This window comes from Sinocyclocheilus grahami, unplaced genomic scaffold, assembly GCF_001515645.1.
Source record: "Sinocyclocheilus grahami isolate Dianchi unplaced genomic scaffold, SAMN03320097.WGS_v1.1 scaffold12.1, whole genome shotgun sequence".
Lineage (NCBI taxonomy): Eukaryota > Metazoa > Chordata > Actinopteri > Cypriniformes > Cyprinidae > Sinocyclocheilus > Sinocyclocheilus grahami.
The window spans coordinates 3,281,542-3,308,228 of NW_015505191.1; the positions used below are offsets into that span (position 1 = coordinate 3,281,542).

Consider the following 26,687-nt stretch of genomic DNA (forward strand, 5'->3'; position numbering starts at 1 on the left):
TATATATATATATCGTTTTAGCTTGTCTTCAGGGCAGTACACTGAAGTCTCAAACCTTTTAAACGACAAATCTTGTTAATGTAAATATTTAATATCTATACATGCTGTACTGAGATTGTAACTGTAACTATAAATAATCATAACCAAAGATGTCATGTTGACAGTTAGGTGCATCATCTTGACTTTGATCCATATTAAAAATGTTTGCTCACATTTAAGATGTCAAAGGTCCAAAGAAAGTCTTCCCAGACCTTCCCTTCAGCAACCTAGACACAGACAAAGTGGAAGCCAGGAGAAGCCAACTGGAATCATTCCTCAGGGTAAGAGATTTCCCTTCACTGATAAAACTTTGGGCAGATGAAATGTGACTTTTATGAAAAACCCTAGACTTATTATCTCTCAAACTTCCTTTTCGACTCCTGCAGAAACTGTGCACCATCCCAGAGGCAGCTAACAGTGAGGAGGTGCATGAATTTCTTGCCCTCAACACTGATGCCACAGCAGCTTTCCAGAAAAAGCCGTCAAGTTCACGCATAGACAAGGTCACTCTATCATGGGACATGACATAATGTACTTAAATTCATTTTAATCTTTAGAAAGACTTTTAGTGTGACATTTCTGTTTGTTTTGCCTGTTTGTCTGTACGACATGTTTCCCATATAAACAGATGGTGGAGAACATAGTGGACACTCTGAAGACTGCATTTCCGCGTTCAGAACCCCAGAGCCCCACAGATGAAGGAGACCTACAAAGAAAGTTAGAATATATGGGACTTAGATGAAATAAGTCAAGACAGTATTCCTATTGTTTTTAATTTCACAAACTGTCCTTTCATATTTCAGACCCCGTCTGAGATTCTCCAGTAAAATAGCTCCTACTCTTAACGTTCCAAGCCTGCAACCTAAAGTGATGTACTCTTTCATTGAACGCTGCTCAGTGAGTCTTTCATATCATGCAAAACCACGTAAATAGTAGTTTGCAATCTGTCCATGCAACCTGAACATGAACAGATATAATTAATATAATATTGATGCATTGTTTTGAGAATGGCAAGGTTTTTACTTATTGCTCAAAATATCAAACATGTGTGATGTCCACCCATTGAGGCTACAAAAAAATCAGAGCTTGTGCCCATCATTACACCATGTGCTTTTTTGTGAAACCTGTCAACTCTGAAAGGCCAAAGTCTGCAGACTTGCTCTGACTTTCTGCTGTAAAGCAGCTGTGGCAAGACAATAGTGCCATTATTCAGCTCCAGTCAGTGAAGTACCCCTGAAACCTGATTAAGTACTCCCAGTAACTGGCTCTGATTCTCTGTGTGTTAATGGCAGACGCATCTCTTTTCATCTCTTTCTGTAGGTTCTTCGAGGTTTCTCCCTGTCAGATCTGCGGGGGTTTGTGGAGGAACAGGAGAAGCAGGTGGACGGGGGTGTCAAGAGTCATTGTGCAGGAGGAGGACACATGAGAGAGCAGAGATCTGTAGAAAAAAGAGGAAGAGGAGCAGGTAGATCAACTAAGAACTTTAAAAGCCAGAGCTTGAAACTCTTTTTTAAATACTCAAATGCACATTGGAATTGTGTCGGATAATGTGACAAGGAACTTGTTGTACACCCGATCAAACTGGAGAGGGCAGTATAGTGTTGATGAACTATAACTTGTTATAGTTTTAATTATTTTATGTGAAATCAAAGCATTTATCTGATATGATCTAACCAAACTTTACACAGCCAAATTTTGATGTTTCAAGCTGCTGTGTGTTTGTGATGGTGCAGACACTGCCCTGGCAGATATCGCTCTGAATATCTTGTGCTTGCTGATGAAGGACCAGTGGAGCTGGCTGTGTACAGAAAACATCCAGAAAACCATCAGACTGCTCTTTGGCACTTTTATTGAAAGGTGAGGTTAGGGCTGGGCAATATAGCTAAAAAATTTATCAACGATATAATGTCTCATATCGTTCGGTATCTATAATTATTGACATTTTTATAACCTTTTTTAAAACAAAGAGCAATATAATTTTTTTTTTTACATTTAACCACTGTATTTTTAAATTAACTCAATTTATTGAGACAAACAACAAATATATTTTTTTGTTTTAACAGTCAAAAACAAAATAAAAATGAAACAAATATCTAATTTCTAATGTTTTATATGCAGATTAAATAGGTTAAACTTTTGGCTTGTCTCCTGAGGCCACAGGAGGGTGCAATGAGCAAAATAATGCAGCACATTAAATTGTCAACGCAAGGAAGTAACTGTCTATAAAAAAACGTGCATTACGTCTAAAGTAACTCATTTAAATCAAATATAATTTCGTAAATTGCATAAACAATTATGAACAAAACAGCATTATGTATTTATGCATTGCTTAATACAAAGAGCCGAATCGCCCATCACAGAGATTGCCTTTAAAAACATACGAGACGCAGTGGAAAAGGAATAAACCTCCGAAATTTTGAAATTTGCGACGTGTTTTCTAAAAGTTTAAATAGTTTTAACTTTGCATGGCTGTCTCTCTTGTGTGAGACGCAACTGCAGCAGTCGTATTTGTCTGTCTAGAAAATGCGCTGAATATGCGTTCTGTGTGAATGGCTTGGTTTCGGTCTTTTAGGCATTGAGCTTCTATATTTCTCTAATATTTTGAATGAATTAACAAAACATTAAACTACAACGTCACTTACTTCATCATCACCGCATCTCGTGCTCCACTGATGACACTCCCTGACGCACTCATAACATTTGATTGTACTATTTTTTAATTCAAATGCAAATGTTTATTTTAAATTCGATTAATATTCATTCTTTACTCACAGTCTCCTCATCACAGGCAGGCACAGCACTCATGTTCGTGTTTGTGTGTGCTGTCTGCGTCACTCATAGCATGTGCCTATAACAAACATTTTTTATATTGTTATCGAAGAAGGTGTACCGTCGATAAATATCGATACCGTTTTATCGCCCAGGCCTAGGTGAGGTACAGTCATTATAGTCCTCCCTGTGTGTAAATGCACTGATCAAACTAATCAATACTAATTAATGGCCTGTAGTCACTTTGCTTGCCATGTTCAGATTTAAAGAGACAGTCTATCCAAAAATGAAAATTCTGTCATCATTTCCCTGATGTTGTTCCAACAGTTTCAGGTTCATTGTATATGAACTGAAACTGTTTGGTTACAAACATTCTTTTAAATAGCTTCTGTTATGATCCACAGAAGGAGGAAAGTCATACAGGTTTGGAAAGACATTAAGCTGAATAAATGATGACAGAATTTTAATTTTTTTTGGTGGACTGTCCCTTTAAACAGTGCATTGTTAAATTTGAGTAATATTGTGCATTTTTAATTAAAGTGCATTAGAGTTTGTGCATGGCTCAAAGCAAAATCAAGACATTGAATGTTGTAATGTTATAAACCTGACATTACTCTATCCCATCATGCTGGCTTTGGAGACAAGTCTAAGTGACCTAGTATGAAATTCTTTCAAAGATATAATCCCTTTTCAAGCTGAATTTTATTTCACAAGACCCTTGCTGAACCATTCTATGAGAAAAAAATTAATAACAGCAGGGTCATGTTAAAATTGTTTAATATTATGCAAATCAGCATGTAATTATATTAAAAAATGAACACTTGTTTTGGGTGAGGCTGGTCATTAATGTTTGTCCATTCATTCATCTGCACAAGTCTCCATCAGACTTTAAAGGAAAATATTTTTTTAGAAGCACGGAAAGCAGAGCTTCTTGTGCATGCGCTGCGTTCCACCTAATTAGAAGTAAATGAGCGGCGAAGTGCAGGAAGGTGATTGGACCGCAGCAGGGCTTGCTGATAACTGGCCAGCGAGCTATTCAACAGGATTGCATCTGGTTCAAGAGGCTTGCGTCATTTGTGTGGGCCAGACATATGTAAGCTGTCATAAGTAGTTAGAGAAGTGATGGTGATGTTGTGAAAAGACCTCACAGGCTGTTGTCCCAGGTTTGCCGTATGGTCCCAAGATTAATGAGTCCTTTAGTTTAATGATTGTTATTTATTGTAGATAATGCAACAATCTCATGTACGGTAACAGATTGTTTAAAAAAAGTACACAGGTGGTTATGTTTGATAAATGGGCGTTGACTTTAAACGCCCTTTAAAGTCTTTTTGTACTAAATGTCCCAGCGAGAATAGGCAAGTAAATTTCCTGAGACTGTAATGCTGCCAGCTGGTAATCTGTATTATCTGATCACCTGCTGAACTTGATGGTGTTTCTTACTCCAAAAGGAAGAATCATAACAATGCATGTGGGTGTGTTCACACTTCCTGTGAGCTCATGTCTTCCTCGCGAGGATTACAGCATTTTTACAGCATGTGCTGTCGCTTCCCCAGAGTACCTCACTCCTCGTGCCAGTGTTAATATTTGTTGCACGCACATTGAAATATCCTCCTTCAGTGCTTTCAGCAGGCCTATGTTTTCCAACACAACTTCAGCTAAAATAGATCAAAATGATGTTTTATTTGTTTCTCTCTTAGTAGTCAGAGAAAGGTTGTTTATTGGTAAGTAAACAGAATCAAAATATAGACGTTACTGCTGATTTTTAAAAATCTTATCTGTAAAATCTTTCACAAGATTAATTTTTTGGTGTTGAATGATACTATAAATGTTAACATCATAAAGTCAATACATTATGCATGTACAACAAAAAATGGATAACTTTCAAAAATGAGTTTACAATTATCCAAATCTGACAATGCAAGAAAACCACAATTACACAAGATTGTGAAATTGTTAGGTTACACTTTACTTGATGCCCTTAAGTATAATACATTGTAAGGGTATTCATAATATATATTGTAATGAGTTAGATATATTTTCATAAATAGTTGTAAACAAAGTTAAAACAAATTATAATATCTGCAGATTCCTTGTTACATTTGAAATTGGTTTAAATGCATTATAATTTCGTAAGGTGTAACAATGAATAGATAAGTATTATAATGTATTACAAATATTCATGAGATCATACAATGCCTAATAAGGTGCATTACAGGCATTGATAATTATCAATGCATTAATAATCTATTTTAAGGCTTCAAGTAAAGTGTTATGAGTTTTTTGTCAACATTTTCTCATGCAAACACCTTCTGCTGTTTGGTTTTTGCTACAGTTCAAAAGCTTTATTTGATACAAGAACAATATAAGGCATGCATTATGACTTTTTCTGGTTAAGTATAAATGATGTAAGACTGTGCATGTGAACACACTCCATTACTTTGTCCTTTTATATGATTAAATACTGCAAGTAGTGGGTTCAATTCCTAGAAAATGCATGATCTGGGAAAAATATATATATCCCCTTGAATGCCATATTTGAATAAAAGTGCCTAGCAAATGCATAAATATAAATGCAGTAATCTCAAACTGAAGCAGAAAAACACAAAAAAAAATGAATGCAGATTAGCTAGCCATTCCTTGGTTTGCATTTGTAAACTAATATATGCTCAGATTTTAGTGCTTCATTAAATAAGTAGGCCATGTGTCTGCAATTCTCCTTGAGGCCTTGTCTGGTCACTTTGAGCATGTGTTTCTTGCATTGCCGTATTTAGGTTTGGGATAAAGTTAGAATTTTGGCCTCGCCCTTATTAAAACGCGATACACATAAGCCAAACTTATTTTCTGGAAGGTTATATTAGGATGGGTCTTATGTCTGTTAAATGATGTGACAGTTGATACTGCCCTTGTCTGTATGACATCACCAGAACAGGACAGGTGTTAATTAGTGTGGCCAAAATTAGCATCTTATGTCAGCTGAATCTAAAGCTATTTTTTACGCATGGCATCGTCTCAACTATTCCATGTGCAATTACTCTGGCATGTTTTTTTCCATGTGGTTTGGGGTCAGTACAACAATATTTAGGATTGTATAATTAGGATTGCTGCCGTTTTAGAGAAATACTTCCTGTGAAAGAGGTGCACAGAATGTTCTGGTGCTGGATTTGGGGTGAGAGGTAGTTTAGATGCTGGGTTTCAAATGTATGAAGTGTTGATGCAGTGGTCAGTTGCTCAGATTGCTTGACTTTGAGTACTGGTTTTTGTGTGTGCATAGGAATATGTGCACACAATAATGCATTGACAGGATTTGAGTATAAACAGATGCAGTGTCCTGAATTCTGTTTTTGTGCTTGCGTAATTCATGACTCGAACTACTCAAACTGGTAGCTTTTCTTTTTGAACTATTCATTAAAAGGACCAGCCCTTCTCTGACACTTCAAGACACTTCTTGCCATTTTTTGCGGTACATCGTCTTTGTATTGCATCACATTCAGTATCCATCAAATTCACGTACAGGTCAAATGTGATTTCATTTGCTATAGTGCTGAAGATTGACAGGAAAGTGCTCTTTGAAACTCTGAATATATAACAATGTTGCATTTGTTCCTGAAAAAATGCAACTCCAGGGCATTCTTTCACTTTTATTTGTCCCCATATAAAATTATTGTAAGCAGCAATTATTTAAATATTTGTATTAAAAAGAAATTCAAATTTAAGTTCTTTCCATAACACATAAAATGCCTATATTTATTAGTTATAAAAAATGTATTAGGTGTCCCATCTTACTCGTGTCTTCAATCACTCCTGACTCCATCTGGTAAACATTTGACTGTCAAGTACAAACTTCAGCACAGCATGTCGTTGGGACCTGGCGTTCCGGAAATTTCTAATAATATGGAAACAAGCAACAAATATTCAAGCCTCACTGACTTTCCCTCTCCATCCTGTCTCCTTGAAAGCCAAGATAGAGTTGGCCAGACATATGGTAATGCTCGCCTTTTCTCTAACAGTCATTTTTAGGAGCTTTGCCGTGATGGATTTTGACTTAAAAAGTGTGACTGCTATTAGAGACTGAGGTCTTCTTTAGTCTCATCTTCATGTCAGCATCTTGGCCTTGTAAAATAGCCATAGCTGTTTTATATCTCCACACTTGTCGCCTTCAGGACAGTCTGTTCATATGTCTGCTTCACGTATATCATGTGAGAAGTCCAATTTCATCATTTGCCAGTAATGTGTTTGTTTAGTTTGGCTAACCGTTTTCAAACTGTTAGCGAGTGTGTCTTATCTGTCTGGTTTCAAACAGAATCATTGCTCCCTCAACAGCTATTCGTTCAAGTGGATCAACTTGCCACAGAATAATCATGAAAGCTTTCTGTTGGCTGTTCCAGAACTGGGGAGTTTCTCTGGTGCTTAGCTGGACAGTAATCTTGGAACTTATGGCTCTCTGTGGTTCAAAGCATGCACTGTATCGCATCACTGGGGACGGAGCATCTTCAAACAGGGTTACTTTGTAACGGTTTTGGTCCATTTGCTTCCTTCTCTGTTTGCTCGATGTGTGTGGTGTGCCTTGGCTTCAGCACACACTCTTCATTCTTTGCACATGTACTGTAGAAGAGTGCTGATACACAAAAAAGACACTGATCATAGTCTCTGACTTGCTGGAATGTTAGATTAATACAGGTACACACACACATGATTATTTGAGAAGTAAACATAATTGTAAGTGACATGGCATTAAATGCATGTCAGCATGAACTAAATATTCACCATATGTGTTTTCTGTATGCATGCTATTGATTTTTTTATTGTGAATGATCAACTGTGCATATTTCATTTTTTTGGCCTCGTAATTTGTAATCAAAATGTAATCATTTGAACTCCACTTCTTTCTTACAATTGACTGCTGAGCTCACATTCAACCAGCTTGCTGCCATCTAATCAACAACTGATTCTTGCCCTACACTTTCTTCCTTTTTTATTAATATCTATGTCACAATATAGAAGAAAAGATCTGTTGGTACTTCAGGTACATGCCGGCATTGATGGCTGCTAGTTTGTTGATAAAGATGTTGTTGGTCTAAAACCTACAAAAGACAGTTTGTTTCAGAAATCAGAATAGTTTTTCATATATGACTTTACATCTCCCACTAAGGCTTTATATGCCACAGCTGGGCTTCATAACTTGCAATTGTGGATTTTTATCACCAGCCTAGTGATTTTAGCCAGTGTACAACCCCAAAAGGTAAAGGCTTGTACTTCTAGTTGAAATTCCATGTTTTGTATATGCTGTGCAGTTTACCGGCCTACAAACAAATGCCCACACAGGCCACATTTTGCATTTGCAAACCAGCATTAATGCCCCAGTCGAACAAACTGCTCCAGTTTTTGTCAGCAGGGTGCTGCTGTCCGAGAATAAAATGTCCCACTGGAAATGCAAACCAAACGGGGGCCGGGAATGTTCTTGCTGTGTACACTGACATTACTATGAAGTCACTGGATTAGGATGCATTGGCCTTTTTGATTTCAGTGCTGATGACTAGATCCTGTTTCGTCCAGTCGCTGGATTTGGAGATGCCCATTAAATGTGGTGGCATAAACACCACAGTGGGTTGTATATTTCTGCAGCAGACCTCATGTCACCACTAGAGCATCTTGGCTGAATACTGTTTGGTCCTTATGGTCTGTGTGTGTGGAAATCATCTGTTCTGATGTTTTCATTCTGTTTTCATGTTGCATTATGCCAATTAATTAAACTTAATTCCGAGAACTCCATCATGTGCGTGTCTAGTAGTATAAATCATAGATTCAGTTGTAAAGAGACGATCTGACCATATTTGGGGTTCCTGAGAGCTTGTGTTGTTCTGAAATTGATGCCCCTTTCTAAACAATTTGCATTAAAAAAAACCTTGCTCTTTTCGTTATGACAAGATTTCTTCACTTAATAGTATTAGACCCCTGTTGGTTGACCTTTCTAGCTAACACTTTCCAGATTTGCTGGAAATAATTTTGAACAGATGTAGATGACTTACTGCATGAACTCACTTACACAGTAACTGTAAAATCCCAGGTCAAATGAGCAGGTCCCAGTAGATCCACACATACTCAAGAAAATGAAGATCATTCTGTGGTCTGATGCTGATCATTCTGCAAATGGTATAAATGTCAAAAATACATTCACTTAAACCCTACTCTAAAAAAAAAAAAAAAAAAAAAAACCCTAGATGCTCCTCAGCTTAGTGTTGTGCATTTTTCTTCTGTATTTTTTTTTATAAAACATGCCAGGAGACATCAAACAGCAGAAACATGGACATTCATATGCACTCATAACGCAGTTGACCATCAGCATATTGCTTTAGTTTGTACCACAAGGGGGCAGCACACAACATTAAGGTCTACGACGTCTTAACATAAGTGGTTATATAGTTGATGTCTTAGGTATGACTTATAAAGTCAGAGTACAAACTACTACTTCCTTTGTTCCCAAAATAAATAATTAACTTAGCATAGAGTTTGCCATTTTCAGACAGCTGTCTTTTTATTTTTGCCAGACATTTGCCTTTTTGTTAGGTGATCTGAAAAATCGGCTGATTGAGTCTGACTGGTAGCCAAATCAAATTAGATCAGTGGCTCTGTCAGCTGTCTTTACTCTTCAGTCAGTGGAGAAGTAAAAACATTGCACAGGATATAACAAAATTCACCTGAATAATGGGACAATTGTTCGGCATTCGCCATCATTCTGTTTCATTTACACTATTGCCCTTTGTGCAAGTGTGCGATCTGGTATTGTTTGCTGACCGTACTGATTGTATTTATTTATTTACAATTTAACTGTTTTATATTTTACTATATTTTTAAAATCTAAACTAATCCTGTGATGGCAAAGCTGAATTTTTAGCAGCCATTACTCCAGTCTTCAGTGTCACATGACCCTTCAGAAATCAGTCTAATATACTGATGTGCTGCTCAAGAAATACTTCTTATTATTATCATTGTTGAAAACAGTTGTGCTGCTTAGAATTTTGTGGAAACTGTGATATATTTTGACTTGAACTGAATGAGATTCAGAGAGTTCAGAGACTTCAGTAAGGACGTTGAAGTGTGTGCAGTGCTTTTAAAGTGATTGGCTGGGACAGAGCTTCTCTTTTGAACCCGTGTGTTTTTGTTTTCTCTTTTCCCTTTCTCGTTCTGTCCGTTTCTTGTACGCGCACTCACACATACACATGGACACAGAGATTGTTAGATAAAAACCTGTCTGTCAAGGGGTCAGATTTGATTATTTTTCTATGTATACTTGTACCAGAACATGTTGTATAACCCAATGCTTTTATGGTTTTTGTGTTATCTGAACTAATGCCTCTCCATATTTTTATTTTATATCTTGGCAGAAGACTGTATGATGAGAATCAAAATCAATAAAACATTGCTTTTTAAGTGAGAGGTTAAAGAATGCAATGTGGATAAAGAATGCAATGTGGGAATGAGAGAAAGTCATGCATAATGTCCTATTTTGCAACTTGTGTGGAAGTACAGTAATTTTTTTATTGTGAAAGAAGTGATCATTTGAATGTTGTGCAGATGTTATGTCACGTCTCAAAATGTGTTATTCAATATGATTCAGTGCAGAAACGCTGTCAGTCAGGAATTAGCAGAAATTCTGTATGTCCACAAACATTTATACTATTTTTATACATAAACAGCTGCTTTTTGTAACTGTCTCCTAGTTTATGAATCTTTACATTCAGGTTAGCAAAACTTTCATATATATATATATACTGTATATATATATGTATGTATGTGTTTGTTTGTTTGTTTGTTTGTTTGTTTGTGTGTGTGTGTGTGTGTGTATATATATATATACACACACATTTACATGTAGTCATTTAGCAGACACTTTTATCCAAAGCGACTTACAAATGAGGACAATGGAAGCAATCAAAATCAACAAAAGAGCAATGATATGCAAGTGCTATAACAAGTCTCAGTTAGCTTAATGCAGTTCAGTAGCAAGTTTTTTTTTAAATTATATAATAAATAAAAATAAAACAGAATAGAAAAATAATAGAGCAAGCTAGTGTTAGAGGCCTTTTTTGCTTTTGTTAATTGTATAATAAATAAAAAGAAAACAAATAGATAGAATACAAAAAGATTAGAAAAGCTATTGTTAGTTTTTTTTTTTAAGAAAACAAGCAGTAAATGAATAGAGTGCAAGTCTGAAAAGGACAAGTTTTTTTTTTAAAGAATAGAATTAGAATAGAGAGTGCTAGAGTTAGGTCAATAGATATAGATACAGCATTGCTTTTAATTGGGATGGCACAATAAAGCGACGTTCATTAGCTTCTAGAGGGCACATAAGTCTGAAGTAGGGGTGTGCGATATATATCGCCTGCGATAATATCGTAATTGTTGTTTTAACAATGTGATTAAGAGAAGCTAACTGTTTAGGGGAAGGAAGCGAAGATGAAACCATAGCAGATAGCCGGGAGGGTGAGAAAGAGCGTAGGTTACGTCGAAAGATGACATGTGTAGGGGTATGTGTTGTGTCAGGAACCATGTTGAGGTTAAGAGTGAGAAGGAAGTGATCCGAGGTGTGCAGTGGAGTAACCAGCACATGATCAGTGGAGCAGCGTCGTGTGTAAATAAGTCCAGTTGGTTGCCTGATTTGTGAGCAGCCGTAGTTAACACTCTCTTGAGATAAAAAGAGGCAAGCAGAGTAGGGAAGTCTAGAGTTGAGGTTTATCTAGGTGGATGTTGAAGTCTCCAAGCATAACAGGGGAGTACCATCCTGAGGAAAGTTTGAGAGTAGCACATCTAATTCATCCGAGAAGTTACCTTGTGGTCCTGGGGGTCGATAAACAACTACAAAATGGATTTTAAAATGGTGGGTAATAGAGACTGAATGTGATTCAAATGAGCTGTTAATACCCAGAGAAGGTAAATGAATACATTTCCAATCATTAGAGATAAGCAGACCAGTACCTACACCTCTTCCAGTCATATGGGGAGTGTGGGAAAATTGAGAAATTATTGGAGAGTGCCGCAGGTGTAGCAGTGTCCTCTGGTTTGATCCAGGTCTCTGTCAGGGCCATGAGGTTTAGTCTTGAATGGCTAGCAATAGATGTAATGAAATCTGCTTTGTTTACTGCGGACTGACAATTCCAGAGACCAATAGAAAAAGAAAGTAGTGTATTAGCAGACATAGACAAAGTGTGCAGATTGTTAGGATTGCGCTGCCTATAGTGTGTGATGCGTGGTTTGCGAGTGGTAGTAATAGTAGGGATATGGAAACACATAGTAAGAGTTGGTCAGGTGTAGAAAAGATGATGAGTCAAAAGCTATATTTATGTGCCTTGCCGGTGTCCCTGCATGGTGGAGTCGATGGTCTTCCCACGACGGCTGCCCCAACGGCTGCCATGGTATACTATCCTTTTTTTATACCCGTTTGACAAAACGGAAATTGAATTTAGCTGAACACACTTTACTGTTACTGTTTTACTGTTTATCACAACAAAGGGCTAAGCAAGTGCATTACACTATATATATATATATATATATATATATATACATACATACTTCACAGTCATGTCTTATTCATAGTTATCCTTAATTTTATAGCTTACCCTAATGCAATAAAAACTGATAAGTAGGCCTACACATATGAAGTAATAATATCACAAGGAAGTATTACTGGATTACTGGAATAATATTACTGGAAGGTTTTTGTGGTCTCGACATTGATTACTTATTTCCACTGTGCAGCATGCCTATTTGTTTAGTCTGTGTCTATGCAAGCACAAGTGTGTGTTTGACTGAGGAAACAAGGATATGTGTTTGTGTGGTAGTTTCCACAAAAAAGTATTTTGAGTAATGTATATCAATTGTATTTAGTTCAGAATTACAGTTTCCTACAATATATTTATGTGCGTATGTCTGTCTTAGTGTTTCTCTGTGTATGTTTGTGTGTAGTGTAGAGTAAACACATCATTCTAGCTGCTATTTCTGGAGAGGAAGCACGCAACCCTGGAGACTGGTTTAGTTCCCCACTGTCAATCACACAGATGACATGCAAAGAGCTTAAGGGACACGTGCACCACATGGCAGAGGAATGGAAAAATAAAGAGATATGTTCAGCCAGCTGTTAGTAGAACACTGACCCCTCCTGACCTAATGCTTTCTAAGTCTCATGCACTTGTGGAGTTTATTTTGTTTCCTTTGCCTGATTTTCAAGTGTGCAGATCTGTTTTAGTGGTGAGGCTTGATGTGCATAATATTAGCCTTGAGATTTCAAAGAAAGTAACAGAGGGATAAAGATAGAGGTGATGACAGGGCCCAGCTGGAGTGACAAAGAATAGGTTATAGTCCAGAGCAGTTGACATCCGAGACACATGTATCACATTTTCAGACAGGAGTGTAGGTGCTGAAGTCTTTGTAAAGACTTTGACTTGATCTGCATATGTTATTACATAACAGATTTTTTTTTAGTCATGGCCACACTGGGACTGACAATTGATACAGATTTCCTCATTAGATTGCAATTTACAAGCTCTAATTTTGATTCAATGTTTTGATTCAATTCCCATACATTTTGCTATTCAGCTGTTATGTCAATTTTGAGAATTTCACTCTCTACTAATGCTTATTCATTAAAAGAACCAGCGTATGAGAGTAATTTCTTTCAGGGCTATACTGTCACGCTATATGATTTGGATTCACTAAAAATAATCAGCTCATAAGAATCAATTGCTTCTGGAATCAGGTTACATTGGTCACGCTGTACGTGTTTAATTCTCTAAAAAGAACTGGCTTAAAAGAGTCGCTTGATCTGGGAATCGGGCTACACTGGTCATGCTGTATGTTTTTCATTCACTTAAAATAACTGGCTCACAAGAGTTATTTGTTTGTTGGGAATCAGGCTACACTGGTCACGCTGTATGTTTTTGATTCACTAAAAATAACCTGCTATTAAGCGTTACTTATTTTGGGATTCGAGCTATGTTGGTTATGCTGTATGTTTTTGAATCACTAAAAAAGAACTGGTTCATAAGAGTCATTTGCTTGTGACTTGGGCTACACTGTTCATTGTTTTTCATTAATTTAAAATAACTGGCTCACAAGAGTAATTAATTGAATTTAATTGAATTATTTGTTTGCTGGGAATCAGGCTACACTGGTCACATTGTATGTTTTTGATCATAAGAGTCATTTAAAGTTGAGTGAGTTAAACTTTTACATAATTTTATACATGAATCACTTCAAACTACTTATGCTTCCTTAGAATGGTACTGTATGCTTCATCAAGAAGTTTATTTGAAAACTCCTCGAAATCCTAAGGTCTATTCTCTTTTTTCGTCTTCCTGAGATGGTTAGACGTAGGTATAGCCCACCTAACCAGCGCCCCATGCTGGGTGATCTACCTGCGTGTTCTCCAGGATGCAGTGTGGCCCGGGGGGGTGCTGCCTGCGGTGCCTCGGCCAGAGAGAAGCCCAGAGCAGAGAGAGAAGACGAGACTCCAATGCCTGCACTGCCTCATGCAGCTGTTCCCAGGTCAGTTCATACCAAAACATTACAGCCTCTTGAATGGAAGATCTTCAGAATGAATGAGCTGGATTGCCTTCATTCCCATTTAGACATATTTGACACAGTCACATTGTACCTACCGTTGTGCATCAAGAGCTTTCATTGCAAGCACTGACATGAAATTGTTGTTTGTGTTTTGTGTGAATTGTAGAGTTAATTACAGACATGCTTGGCTCTGGGAAATGCAGGCTGGTATGGGAGCATGTGCTGAAATCTCTACAGGACCCCAGTATTAACAGGTTATATATTCTAAATCCATAAAATAATCTTCAATGATCTCTCTTGTTGCTATACTGTATAAACTACTGTATTGACAATTAACACTTGTGTTGTTTTGTGTGGGGCCATTCAGGCACTTGGTTTACGGTATTTTTGACCTGCTGCTGGAGTTCCTTGTTCCAGAATTTTCTGAGGAGACGTTCCAGAGGTCTTTACTTCAGAGTCTCCCTGGGGATGTAGAGAAAACACCATCATCCACCTAAAGACACCATGTTTCTTTTCTTCCCTCTTTCAAAACTAGTGCAGTGGTTTTGAGATGAGGACATTTGGATGTGTTTTTATCAGTCTGGCTTATCAGTTTGGCTGGCTTTGTAGACAGCTGTTTTTGTCTCTCAGTTTCTATCTGACTTTCTAACTTTCTAACTGTCTCTTTCAAATGGGTTTGGAGTAGAAGTTCAAAATAAGGTTTAAGGCACCATTTTGAACTTAAACTTACCCACAATGTGTTGTCTTTGAATACTGAATATTTTCTATTCAGAGTAACTTTCAAGTGAATTTAATTTCACATCAAAGTCCTTGGAGACCACTCAAATAAGCTCTTGAATGTAATTGTAGTACATTCATAAAGTATGCACCTTATATGCACCTTATTCAGGACTTTTGTCAAACTAGTTATTTTCTGAAAGGCGTTTCATCAGCTGAACAATGGGTATGTTGTCAGGACAATCAATTGAATGCACTGCACTTCTATCTCTCACAGCCTCGATTTTATTACTGTCAAAAATTAAATACAATGCTACCCTGACTAAGGTCAATTTAAATAGGAGAAAGGAAAGTAATATTCTATTTCAATTTAATGTTTTAAAGACATGTATTTATTTAAAATGGTGTTTATATTATCTTCTGAAATTTATGACAGTTCTACATAAAATACCCAAAAGAAAAACTAAACGCACCTGCTTGTTCTTTTTTTAATCTGTTGTGTTCTTTCTATGAGCCTTATTTTTTGTCCAAACCTCATACTGCAGTCGAATCTTTATAGATCATAATATTTTTATTTATATTATAGCAGATACACATCAGCACACATTTTCCAATATTTCCTGTCTGAGAAACCACAGACGGCTCAAATTCTTCATGGACATTAGCATTTGTCAAATATAAGAATTATCATTGCTGGGACTAGACCTATTTTTAATTGTTTAATTTGTTGTCTCTGTTCTGTGTGGTTATAGACAAAACATTAAGAGGGATCAGTGAAAATCCCTTCTTGGCAATCTGGTTGTTTAGGTATTTTTGTCCTCCCTGTGACTCTTTGAAATGATCAAAAAGTCTTAAAAGTCTTAGTATTGAAAGTATTAATTTGCATGGAATAATAATTCAGCAGTTTTTGTATACGCTACCATTTGAAAGTTTGAGAACGGTCATTTTATTTATTTGTTATTTTAAGAAATGAATACCTTTATTCAGCAAGGGTACATTGAACTGATCAAATGACAGTCAATACATTTACAATGTATTTTCAAATAAATGCTGTTCTTGTTAACTTTATATTAATCAAAGAATCATGAAAAAAATGAATCACAGTTTACAAAAAAATTAAACATCATAAACGTTTTTAACATTGATAATTGTAAGAAATGTTTATTGAGCACCAAATCATTATGTTGGAATTATTTCTGAAGGATCGTGTTAAGACATGTGAAAACTTCAGCTTTGCTATGACAGAATTAATTTAATTTGAAAATATATTCAAATAGAAAAGAGTTATTTCAAATTGTAATATTTCACAACATTACTTTTTTACTGTTTTTTGATCAAATTCATGCAAACTTGATGAGCGTAAGAGACTTCTTTCAAAAACATTTTTACAATTTTACCGACCCAAAACTTTGAACAGTACTTTAAGTCTTATAGTATGTTTTATGTATATTGTTCCATTAAAATGAATGAAATGATTTCAGGAATGTTCCATTTATTAATCTTTATGGTGATGGAGTTTAATGGTATAGTTCAGTCATGTCTTTAACTTAATCTGAGAGTGAACAGAGCCCAGCAAGACTGTCAATGAAGGACCACAAGTGAGTCCAGGATTAGACTTAATCTGGCTTCTGTAGCAGTGGCCCTACCTAAAATGGCCAGACTGCTATTTCCACGTCACCTGGCCTTGCAAGTCTAGCTTTAGAGTTGGACAGAGTTGTTTTAAACATCTGTAACCAAGGCCAGCTTATTAAGGAAGCCAGTGAAGCAGAATTAGATTAAATTTCTTATTATTTTAATTCTTGCATGCTTAGCCATCAGATGCCTGGGGCTAAAATAAAATCCATGTGTTATTATTTGGTAATTTGCTAAACACACATGCACACATTCTAGGAGCACTTTGTGTACTTGTCTCAGACGCTGGTTTTGAAACCTAGCTGGAATTGTGTACTAGATGTATGAGTGTGATGACTGCATTATAGCAACAGGTGTACAGAGACTTAAGATTCAAACAAGTCAAGTCAAGTCAAGTCACCTTTATTTATATAGCGCTTTTAACAATACAGATTGTGACAAAGCAAACCAGATGAAATGTTTTCAACACTTTTTTTTTTTTTTTAACGACTAGCCAGAACTAAACAGTGGACAACACAAGAATTCAAACAGTCTGGAAGATAAATTATTTATATGTATTCCTTGTATTTGCTCATATTTGTGAATAAACACATCCTACTGAGCTATGGAGACTGGGAAAATACATTAAATAAACATATATAATGTACAATGATATTCCATACATAAATGTTCATGGTTTATTCTTGTGTCTCAGCTTATAAGAAAATAGGCCACACATTTATCGATTACACTAATTATTTAAAGTAGTTACACAACATGTATAAATGTTCTCATATTGTTAATGCTTGTGGATCTACAATGATCTTTTTGACAGGTTATTACCAAAATAATGTTTGCAATGTGTGAGGGGCATTTAACAGAGCAGGTTGTTAAGATGAACTTACATCATTCTAATAGAGGGCCAAGAAAAAAAGTGATTGCAAGGAACACTACTGGAGCTACCAGTTATATGTAAAGAAGAGTGCACTGACAGAGGCTTCATTTAGAAAGTGGCAAGACTACGGGTGAAGGAACGTAGCAAAAGCAATCCCGATGCATGCATTCATGTGGCCACTGAATTTTCATTTTCAATGTTTAAAGGAAAAGTTCACCCAAAAATTAAGGTTTGATGAATATCAGTATAGTGATAGTTCAAAGAGCTAATAAAAATATCACAATAATCTTCGAGTAATCCATACAACTCCAGCCCAACAATTAATGTATTGTCAAGTGATAAGCTGTGTTTGTAAGAAACATATCCATTATGAAGGCGTTTTAATCATTGCTTCTGGACAAAAACACCAATCCATAATCCATAATAATGCTAAAAGGTCAATCCCTGTTGTCCTCTCACATCAAAATCCAACAAAATATGTATTTAAAACTGTTTTAGACCATTTGTGCTTGTAAACAGTGCTTGAACTGTGCACATTTCTCTCTTGATGGAGTCAAGACAACTTTTTTCACTGAAGAAAGTAGTAAGCAAAGCGAAGAAAGCAGCAGTTTGAAGTAAAAAATGGCTTAATAATGAATGTGTTTATTACAAACATGCAGATTTTTGCTTTATTGATGGACTAAAGTCGTGTGGAATTCTTATGGATTATTGTGATATTTTATCAGCTGTTTGGACTTGACGGCACCCATTCACTGGATCAATCAGTTCTGATGAATAAACAAACCAAATTTAAATTTATCACAATTATAGTTTTTCATTTATACAACTTTCTCTTAATTTATAATAATTAGATTAAATTGATAAGTAATTAAATTTCACGCCTGAATATTACAAATACTTTTAAATGAATAGTATTTTGTTGTGGCATTGACCAAAGACTCATAAGCATATTGTCACCATTGTTTCCTTGTGCCAGACACATGAACCCAGGTAGTTCCATGGGGACCATCTGTAGTAGGTAAGTGTGCTGTTATTTGCTTTATTTAATAAAACATCTGCAAAAAATTTACTCTGGCCTGAACTGAAAACTGCAAACTTTTATGGACTCATCTTAACCACATCTCTGCAGCAGTCATTATGTCTAGTGATTTCACAGTCCTGCATGTCAGAAAGTATTTAGAGAATCAGACCACTCATAAACAAAATGATGACGCAGAGAGCTTTGTGGCAAAAGCAAGAAGGTGGGATGTTTCGATCTCCTTACCACGTACTATTGAAATTTCCCAGATTCTGTAGATGGATGAAGCAGAAGCTGAAGTGTTTGTCATTTATGATGACAGCTGTAATTGAAAACAGTGTCAGTTTTACTGCCCATCAGTGCAAGGTCAGTGACTTCAGCTGCTCAGTTATGGCAGCAATAATAATGCGAACGTTTCATTGTGTTTTTATGGCAGATTGTATGGTGAATTTAGCATGCTAACTGTGCAAAAGCTCAGGTGAAGATGCGAGCAGGATATGCCATGAAGGTCTGAGAGGTGTGTAAAAAGATTCATGATGGGGTGTAAATCAATAATACGTTCTTTATTTGAAGTAGGGGTCTCCAATCTTTGTTAAAGATGATAAATGAATCTGTCTTTATCTTTTTCCATTCTGGCTTCAGTTCAGTTTCTCTCTGGTAACATACAGTAGACTTACATGTTTACTTGCTTAATGCGCATCTGTTTATGACATAGACCTCATTTGCGTCTGCAAATTGTGTGTGTTGTTCTTTTGCTGTCTTACATTGAGTTGTCTGTTTACTATGAGAAAACGTTTGTCTTGTTGGCTGGCTTTGGAAACCTGAACTGACAGATGATGTTCATGGTTTTGACTCTGAACCTTTGACCAGGACAAGCCAATTCAGTCCTGAAAAGCTGAAATCTTTAACAGACACTTACATGCAGTGATTTTGTGTGATATGAAATATGAGAGATAGGAAAGTTACACAGTGTACTAAGATTGTTTCCAACTTCAATATGGTTTTCCCAAAAACTCAGATTTGCGATAATCAAGATCAGATCGAAGCAAATGTACGACCCTTAATCTCATTAAATGACAGAGGACTGTGGGTTTTCAAGGTGATGGCTGTCAATAACAGCCAATAAAAGAATTACGCACTGATTCAAAAGTAGTGAAAATCTATCCAGTGTGAAATTACCCATTGTCGTCATGATTCTAGAGAGACGGAATGGAGGATTATGTAAAATGCAGGTGGTAGCAGCCTCAAGGCTCGACTGTTGCCTGGGCCTTACGTAAGGGCATGATATGTTTTTAATCACTGTCAGATGAAAGGACAATCTGAGGTATTTCACTCATGTGCAAGTTTTATTCACATACAGACAAAAAACACTTGAACTGTATTTGTTGTAACCCACTCCTGACCAAAATGAAATTTTTAAAAATTATTACAAAATTGTTAATTCAGTATTAGCAACAATTAATTTTCGGTATGGAATAGGCCTATACAAAAAAAAAAAAATACAGATAAAGAATGAAAGAAATGATAGGCCTACCCTGCAAAACAATGAATGAATGAATAAACAAATATTCAAACATCCTTAAATCAAGATACATTTACTCAAGTAAATTTAAGCAATTTTATGAAGTTCAATTCAATTCAATTCAAGTTGATTTGTATAGTGCTTTTTACGATACAAATTGTTGCAAAGCAACTTTACAGAAAATTAAGTTTCTACAATATTTAGTAGTAGCTTATCAGTGGTGACTGTCAATTAATGTACATATGGCAGAAATGTAGGGGAAAATCAATTAAAAACGTAATCAATCAGACGATGAACACTATTAACAGCAATTATTATATGTTGCAATCAAACTTATAGCAAAATGTGGTAGTTCTGTATGTTGTTTCAGGGTTGGCATCATCTGAGGTCCTCTGAGGGGTTGCATCATCTCTTCTCAGGTGTTCTGGATCCAGACTGAAGCTTGTGTAAATCCTAGTTTGTGGCAAAAACAGAGAAACAAATAGAGAAGTGTATGCATAAACTCATCCTAGTCTCTGAAAGTAGTCAAAAGTAGTCGTAAATCTTAAAAAAAGATCGCTAGCCGTCACTATACTTTTTAGCCAATCGAAAGCTTTTGAGGCGCTTTCTGTCTGACAAACTTTTTGAGCATTCACAAAGCAGCAGGTAATCCATCCATATATGTGAAGCCAGGTGTTAAGAACGCGCTAGAAGAACTTAGAGCGATTTGTATGAATTTGGAGGGTGCGACATTTTATCCAGCAATTCAAACGACATCATTAACGGCAGGTAAACGTCTTAAAAGGGACAATAAGACAGAGGAAAATAGAGAGACCAAACATGGAACGACATAGGAGAATTGGTGAATCTGCTGCGAGTTTCTACGTGCTTCAAATCAAATGCCATGCTTGCTTTGCTTCTGTACCTGACAGGTAAATAGGTGTGAAAACCATGATATACTGTGGTTAAGCCTGACGTAAATTCTATAATGGCCAACGGCAACTTTAATAACCTTAAAACTACTATCTTTAGTATCAGTTATTTCAATTTCATTGGCTCTATCTATATAACAGCGGTGCAAACAAAGACACTGAGATGTTATGCCTGTCTTAAACCATTCCCTACAGTCAGCTAGCCTATACTTGGGGATGTACCATAAATACCCTTTATGACCAATGCAAATAATTAACCATATGAACGTTTACAACTTCTATAGGTATCCTGAAATGTTGCTTTACACAATATTTTCATTTAGATTTGCACATATTATGCACTGTTAAGTTAGAGCATGCATTAGACATTTATTTTATTTTAAATTAATTTTCTAAAGGAAAGGAAAGGAAGGGACATGATGTGTGGCCAAGCATGGTGTCCCATACTTGGAATTTGTGCTCTGCATTTAACCCATCCAAGTGCACACAAACAGCAGTGAGTAATGAACAAAACACACACACACACACACACACACAATGAATCACACATCCAATCAATGAAAGGTCTTTTCATTAAAGATGAGTGAGCCCACAACCACAACCACCCACAGCTACCCTTCAGAAACGCCGTCAGAGATGAACCCGCATGCCAGTCTAACAAGTGAGGACTGGTGTGTGAGAAAAGAGCTTTGCACTTGTGTTGTCATGGACACTTGTCTTATCAGACTAATACTGAGAACTGTTTGTGTTTGGCCCAGCAGGCCATAATGACCGTAAAGCATGAGGAAATAACCTCATAAAGGGTGACCACACAGGCTCTTTTCTGTGGTCCTGACAGCCTTGCAGGTGGCTGTGATGTCATGGGATGTCACAGCAAGCTATACTGATCATTTCCAGTAACATGGCATTGCTTATTTGCATAATGACAATGAAATGCTCACTGAGAGCTTTCGTCTGTAAAGGTCCTTAGATAGAAGCTTGACATTAAACAATGCAGAGATTAAAAGGATTGACCGGATTGGAGTGAAATGTTGGGTAGTGCTTACGCACTTGTTTCTGCTGCACACTTGTGAGGCTTTGAGGGAAATGAAAGGCTGGCAACCCGTTCCAAAAACTATGTACCACCAGAAGCCAAGAGAAAGCGGGCTCCCAGTGTATTATGAAAGGCAACGCAGATGTCGGTACCTCGCAAACTACGAAAAAAGTTGCAGTTTAATATTTTCATCAGAATATAATAATAACAACTGATATTAGTTTGTGTAGATGGACATTTTTGGTTTGGCTTAGCTGTCTATTCTTGCTGTCTAAACAGATCCCTGATGCTTGGCTGTTGGAGTCACAGTTGGCTACAGTGGCTTTGGCAGCACTTCCCGGTTTGAGACATTTGGATGACAAGTTGTGACTGTAATTTCATAAGAGGCCACCCAGGAGAGACTTATTGGTGAGGGGAAATATCTTCTAGCCTTCCAGACCTTTGTAGTCCCTCACCAGCATGTTTTCCAGTTGATGGAAAATCTGTGTCTCTTTTTCCTTCATGTAAACAAAGGACTTTACCTCAGGTGCCATTTTCATGTATTATTGGTCCCTACAGCAGTAGTAAATTAGAATGTTGCAATTTATCGTTCTTGTGTTGCTTTTCTTACTATTGCTCCTTGCAAAATCACAAAAACAAAACTGTTGTGATTTTTGGGCCAAGAGCATGATTTAATGCAACAGTCAAATAAACAAGTTAATAGTGAGTCACTCACACTTTACATACAATGTTGAAAAATAAACATTTCCACATCTCCAAGCAACACTATTCCTAAATGTGTGGTTTTGAACAAATCGGTTGATTAAATGATTCAGTGTCTCATTTAAAAGGCAATTGTTTTGCGTCTGAATGAATCACAGTTTATGAACAAATTGGTTCAGTAAATTATTTTATGACTCGCTCATTATCACCCACTGGTGAAACTATTTAACTTGCAGAAAGATTTGCTGAAAAATCTCAGGGGACTGATGTTCTTTCAGAGTCTAAAAAGTAAGATATGTATGATTTATTTATGATTTATTAACTTGTTCCCTCATTTTAGTTAGAGCATGGCCACAGTTTAACTAAGTAAATATGAGAAAACTAATTGCACAATGTGGCCCTGATTGATCTAAAACAAGAGAACAAATTATTAAATTAATTAAAAAATATTAGCATTTTCTTCCACATTTCATAACTCCATGGAAGTCTTTTCCTTTAATGTTTCCCTGTATGTCATTTTCTAACCCTAACACGAAGCTAAGGGGAAACATAAGGGAAACACCCTTCAACACTGGAGCTATCATATGTATTGTAATATAGATCACAAAGTGAATTCTAATTTATAGTCTGAAACCTCCACATTGATTCCTATGTGACTGATGTGTTATAAGGATAAATAGAAGAATAGAAAGAAAGAGCAAGAGTGACTGAGGGACTCAAGGCTGATGTTATGATTCAGTTCCTCCAGTCTCATGTCCAACATCGGTCGCACCATTGATCCCACACACATCAATAACTCCGACCTGCCAATAAACACAAACTTCTTCTCCATTAAAAAACAATTGCTTTTGTATTTGTTCCATTGAGCTGTCTTCTCATGAGTTCTGTACTTTGGCCCTGTGGCTGAGGCTGTGGAGAGTTAGTGGTGGTTTGAGGAAGGGAAGCAGTGGGTCAGGAACAGGTCGGGCTGGATTTATGAGCTGATGCTTACTGCCTTTCTATGACCCAGACTCCAAAACATCACGGAGAGAGTCATGGGAACGCTCCACACAGACTGATGCTCTTGTTTGGTCTCAGATTCAGACCAGTTTAGTACAGCTGAGAATTGATTTTCACTAAATGAGCCTAGAATGATCTGGGAGGGTTTTCCTCAAATGAATACCAGTTCATTTCAGAATTAATGACTGATAGAATAGCGATGATAATGTCATTATCAGTTGCTTATAAAACACCCCATTACGTCATTATACAGGTTTTGCACATTAACGCATTTAATATGCAGCAGAACATGCAACCAAAACAAGCCTGCGCTGTAGTATAAGCAATAGACATCTAACCCCTGCATTATTGGTTTTCATGCGACAGATGGCGCTACTGTGTTATTTTTCTCCACTGATGAGTGAGTTTGCTGGACTCTGGTTTGTAAGGATGATGGCAGTATGAGACTAGAAGTGAAAAGCCAGTCTGTCATAGATTAGAATATGTTACAAGAATGCAATGACATATTAGATGCTTGTAATAGTTTTTTAATTACTTACGGCTGCACTGGACTTCAGAACACCCTGCTGCAGTCACTTCAAACAAGCTTTTAAGAAAATTTGACCCATTTTTTCCTCAATAAAGTTTAAGTGAATTTTCAGAACAATTTTGTTAGTCTAACAAAATAATCTCCATATGGTGTATGTTTTCATTCCAGCATGTTTTTTATAAACCTTAGTTACAGCTACATGTGTTTCAGCAATGAAGACACTATGATTTGTAAAAATACTTATGCCTATGTAGAAAATAAGTGATATTGATATTTATGTTTATTTATTTTTTAATGAAGGTTTTGCCCCCTGACATATATGTAAATTTTAATGCATAATAATGTGTCTGATGTTAGCCTGAAAATAAATAAGAGAAGTGGCTTAATTTCCTCTGACAGGGCATTATCATATGTTGTTTTAAAATACCAGATCTTTAGAATGTTATGGTTGCTGTTGGGTTTTGGGTTATAAATAGATTAAGTTAATCTAATAATTAAGCAATACCACACCAAGTTGTACCCTATAGTATCAGTATGGCTGCGATTCGGCTGGCTGAGTGCTGGAATCACAGACTCTTTACAATAGGAAGAATCGCAGACAGCCCCATCTGGTCCGCAAAATACGTTTCATATAAGTCCTCCCCGAACTCCTGCTGCCCTGTATCTTGCCCTCTCATTGGCTGCAGGTCCAGATATTTAGCATGTCAAATATTTTGCGACACGTTGGCGATTCTCTATGATCGCGTCTTTGATAATTCACACTGTGTGATTGTCACTCATGTGAACGAGCACCGATTTGCCTCCGATTTTGGGCATTTGTCTACAATCCCTGCCAGACCTGAGACTCGAACCCGAAACCTTTGGGTTACAAGTCCGACTCTCTTACCATTAGGCCATAAATTGTATTGGTTATATGTATTTAAGCATACATAAGATATGTACAGTATGTTCTTAGACTTGTGTACATAGGACATTGTTATTCATTGTGTGGACAAAACAATAAACAAACAAAAAGCAAATATTCTTTCAATCTTTTGTATTAGTAAATTATGACCGACTTTTCATTCATCTGTCTAGTTTCTAAATATGATTGCTAAAGGGGCAGAACATTTCTGGTAAATTTCCGGAAACTTTCCCAAATTTTCCAAAAAAATATATATATATGTGTGTATGTATATATATGAATTAATGCATTTATTCAGCTAGGATGGATTAAATTGAGGCATAAGTCATTTATAGTGTTACAAAATATTTCTATTTCAAACTTTTTATTCATCAAAAAAATCCTGAAAAAATGTATCATGGTTTCAACTAAAATTTTAAGTGGCACAACTGTTTTTAACATTGATAATGATACGAAATGTTAATTCAGCCCCAAATGTGACCCTGGACCACAAAACCAGTCATAAGTAGCACGGGTATATATGTAGCAGTAGCCAAAAAGACAATGTATGGGTCAAAATGATCAATTTTTCTTTTATGCCAAAAATCATTAGGTAAAGATTATGTTCCTTAAAGACATTTTGTAAATTTCCTTCCATATATATATCAAAACTAAATTTTTGACTAGTAATATACATTGCTAAGAATTTAATTTGGACAACTTTATAGGCGATTTTCTCAATTTTTAGATTTTTTTTTTGCACCCTCAGATTCCAGATTTTCAAATAGTGTATCTCAGCCAAATAATGACCTATCCTAACAAACCACACATCAATGGAAGTTGATGTATAAATCTTAATTAAATCCTGGAAAGTTTCCAAAAATTCTAAGATGTTTCCAGAAATGTACAGAAAATGTTTTGCCTTTTTTTTTTTTTTAAATCTGTGCCCACATCTCAAAATTCAATTAACAGCCAATGCATAGAACCAAGTTCCCGTACTGCATTTTTTCTTCTTCGCTAATCTGTTACACTCTGATGTACGTCACAATACAGAAGAAAAGATTCAGCTTCATTGGGACTTTTATTAAAATGAGTGAGACACTATTCAAAACTGTTCTATCCTTACCATGATTTGCTACAGTAAGCTTAATAATAATGATACTGACATAAATAGCAGTTCTGCAAGTTATTTTAATTTAATGTTTTTACCACAGATTGCGATAGAGAGGCTAAATCTCCATGATGTATGTTTAAACAAATGTGAAGTTTTACATTTGTGTTACCACATTCATTTTATAGTGGTCTTTGAATGGAAAGATTAGTCACATTAAGTATTGTTTCACACTCAAATATTGTTTGAAACAGTATTGTGCATTTTTTATTTGTAACATGAAATACTAATACACCATTGTTCAACAGTATTACAAACAATATATATATATATATATATATATATATATATATATATATATATATATATATATATATATATATATATATATA

At 36.1% G+C, this 26,687-nt stretch overlaps 1 protein-coding gene across 1 annotated transcript in view; it reads left to right on the forward strand.

The window, feature by feature from the left end:
• Positions 1 to 16,026, forward strand: part of snx19a (sorting nexin 19a) — a 19,652-nt gene extending 3,626 nt beyond the window's left edge. Inside the window, exons 4-12 of the mRNA XM_016288772.1 lie at positions 220 to 320; positions 426 to 542; positions 668 to 756; positions 843 to 936; positions 1,360 to 1,504; positions 1,773 to 1,896; positions 14,162 to 14,346; positions 14,531 to 14,618; positions 14,732 to 16,026. Coding sequence (XP_016144258.1) covers positions 220 to 320; positions 426 to 542; positions 668 to 756; positions 843 to 936; positions 1,360 to 1,504; positions 1,773 to 1,896; positions 14,162 to 14,346; positions 14,531 to 14,618; positions 14,732 to 14,861 — 1,073 coding nt within the window. The 3' untranslated portion in view covers positions 14,862 to 16,026. The remainder of the gene's footprint in view (positions 1 to 219; positions 321 to 425; positions 543 to 667; positions 757 to 842; positions 937 to 1,359; positions 1,505 to 1,772; positions 1,897 to 14,161; positions 14,347 to 14,530; positions 14,619 to 14,731) is intronic.
• Positions 16,027 to 26,687: the final 10,661 nt, after the last annotated feature.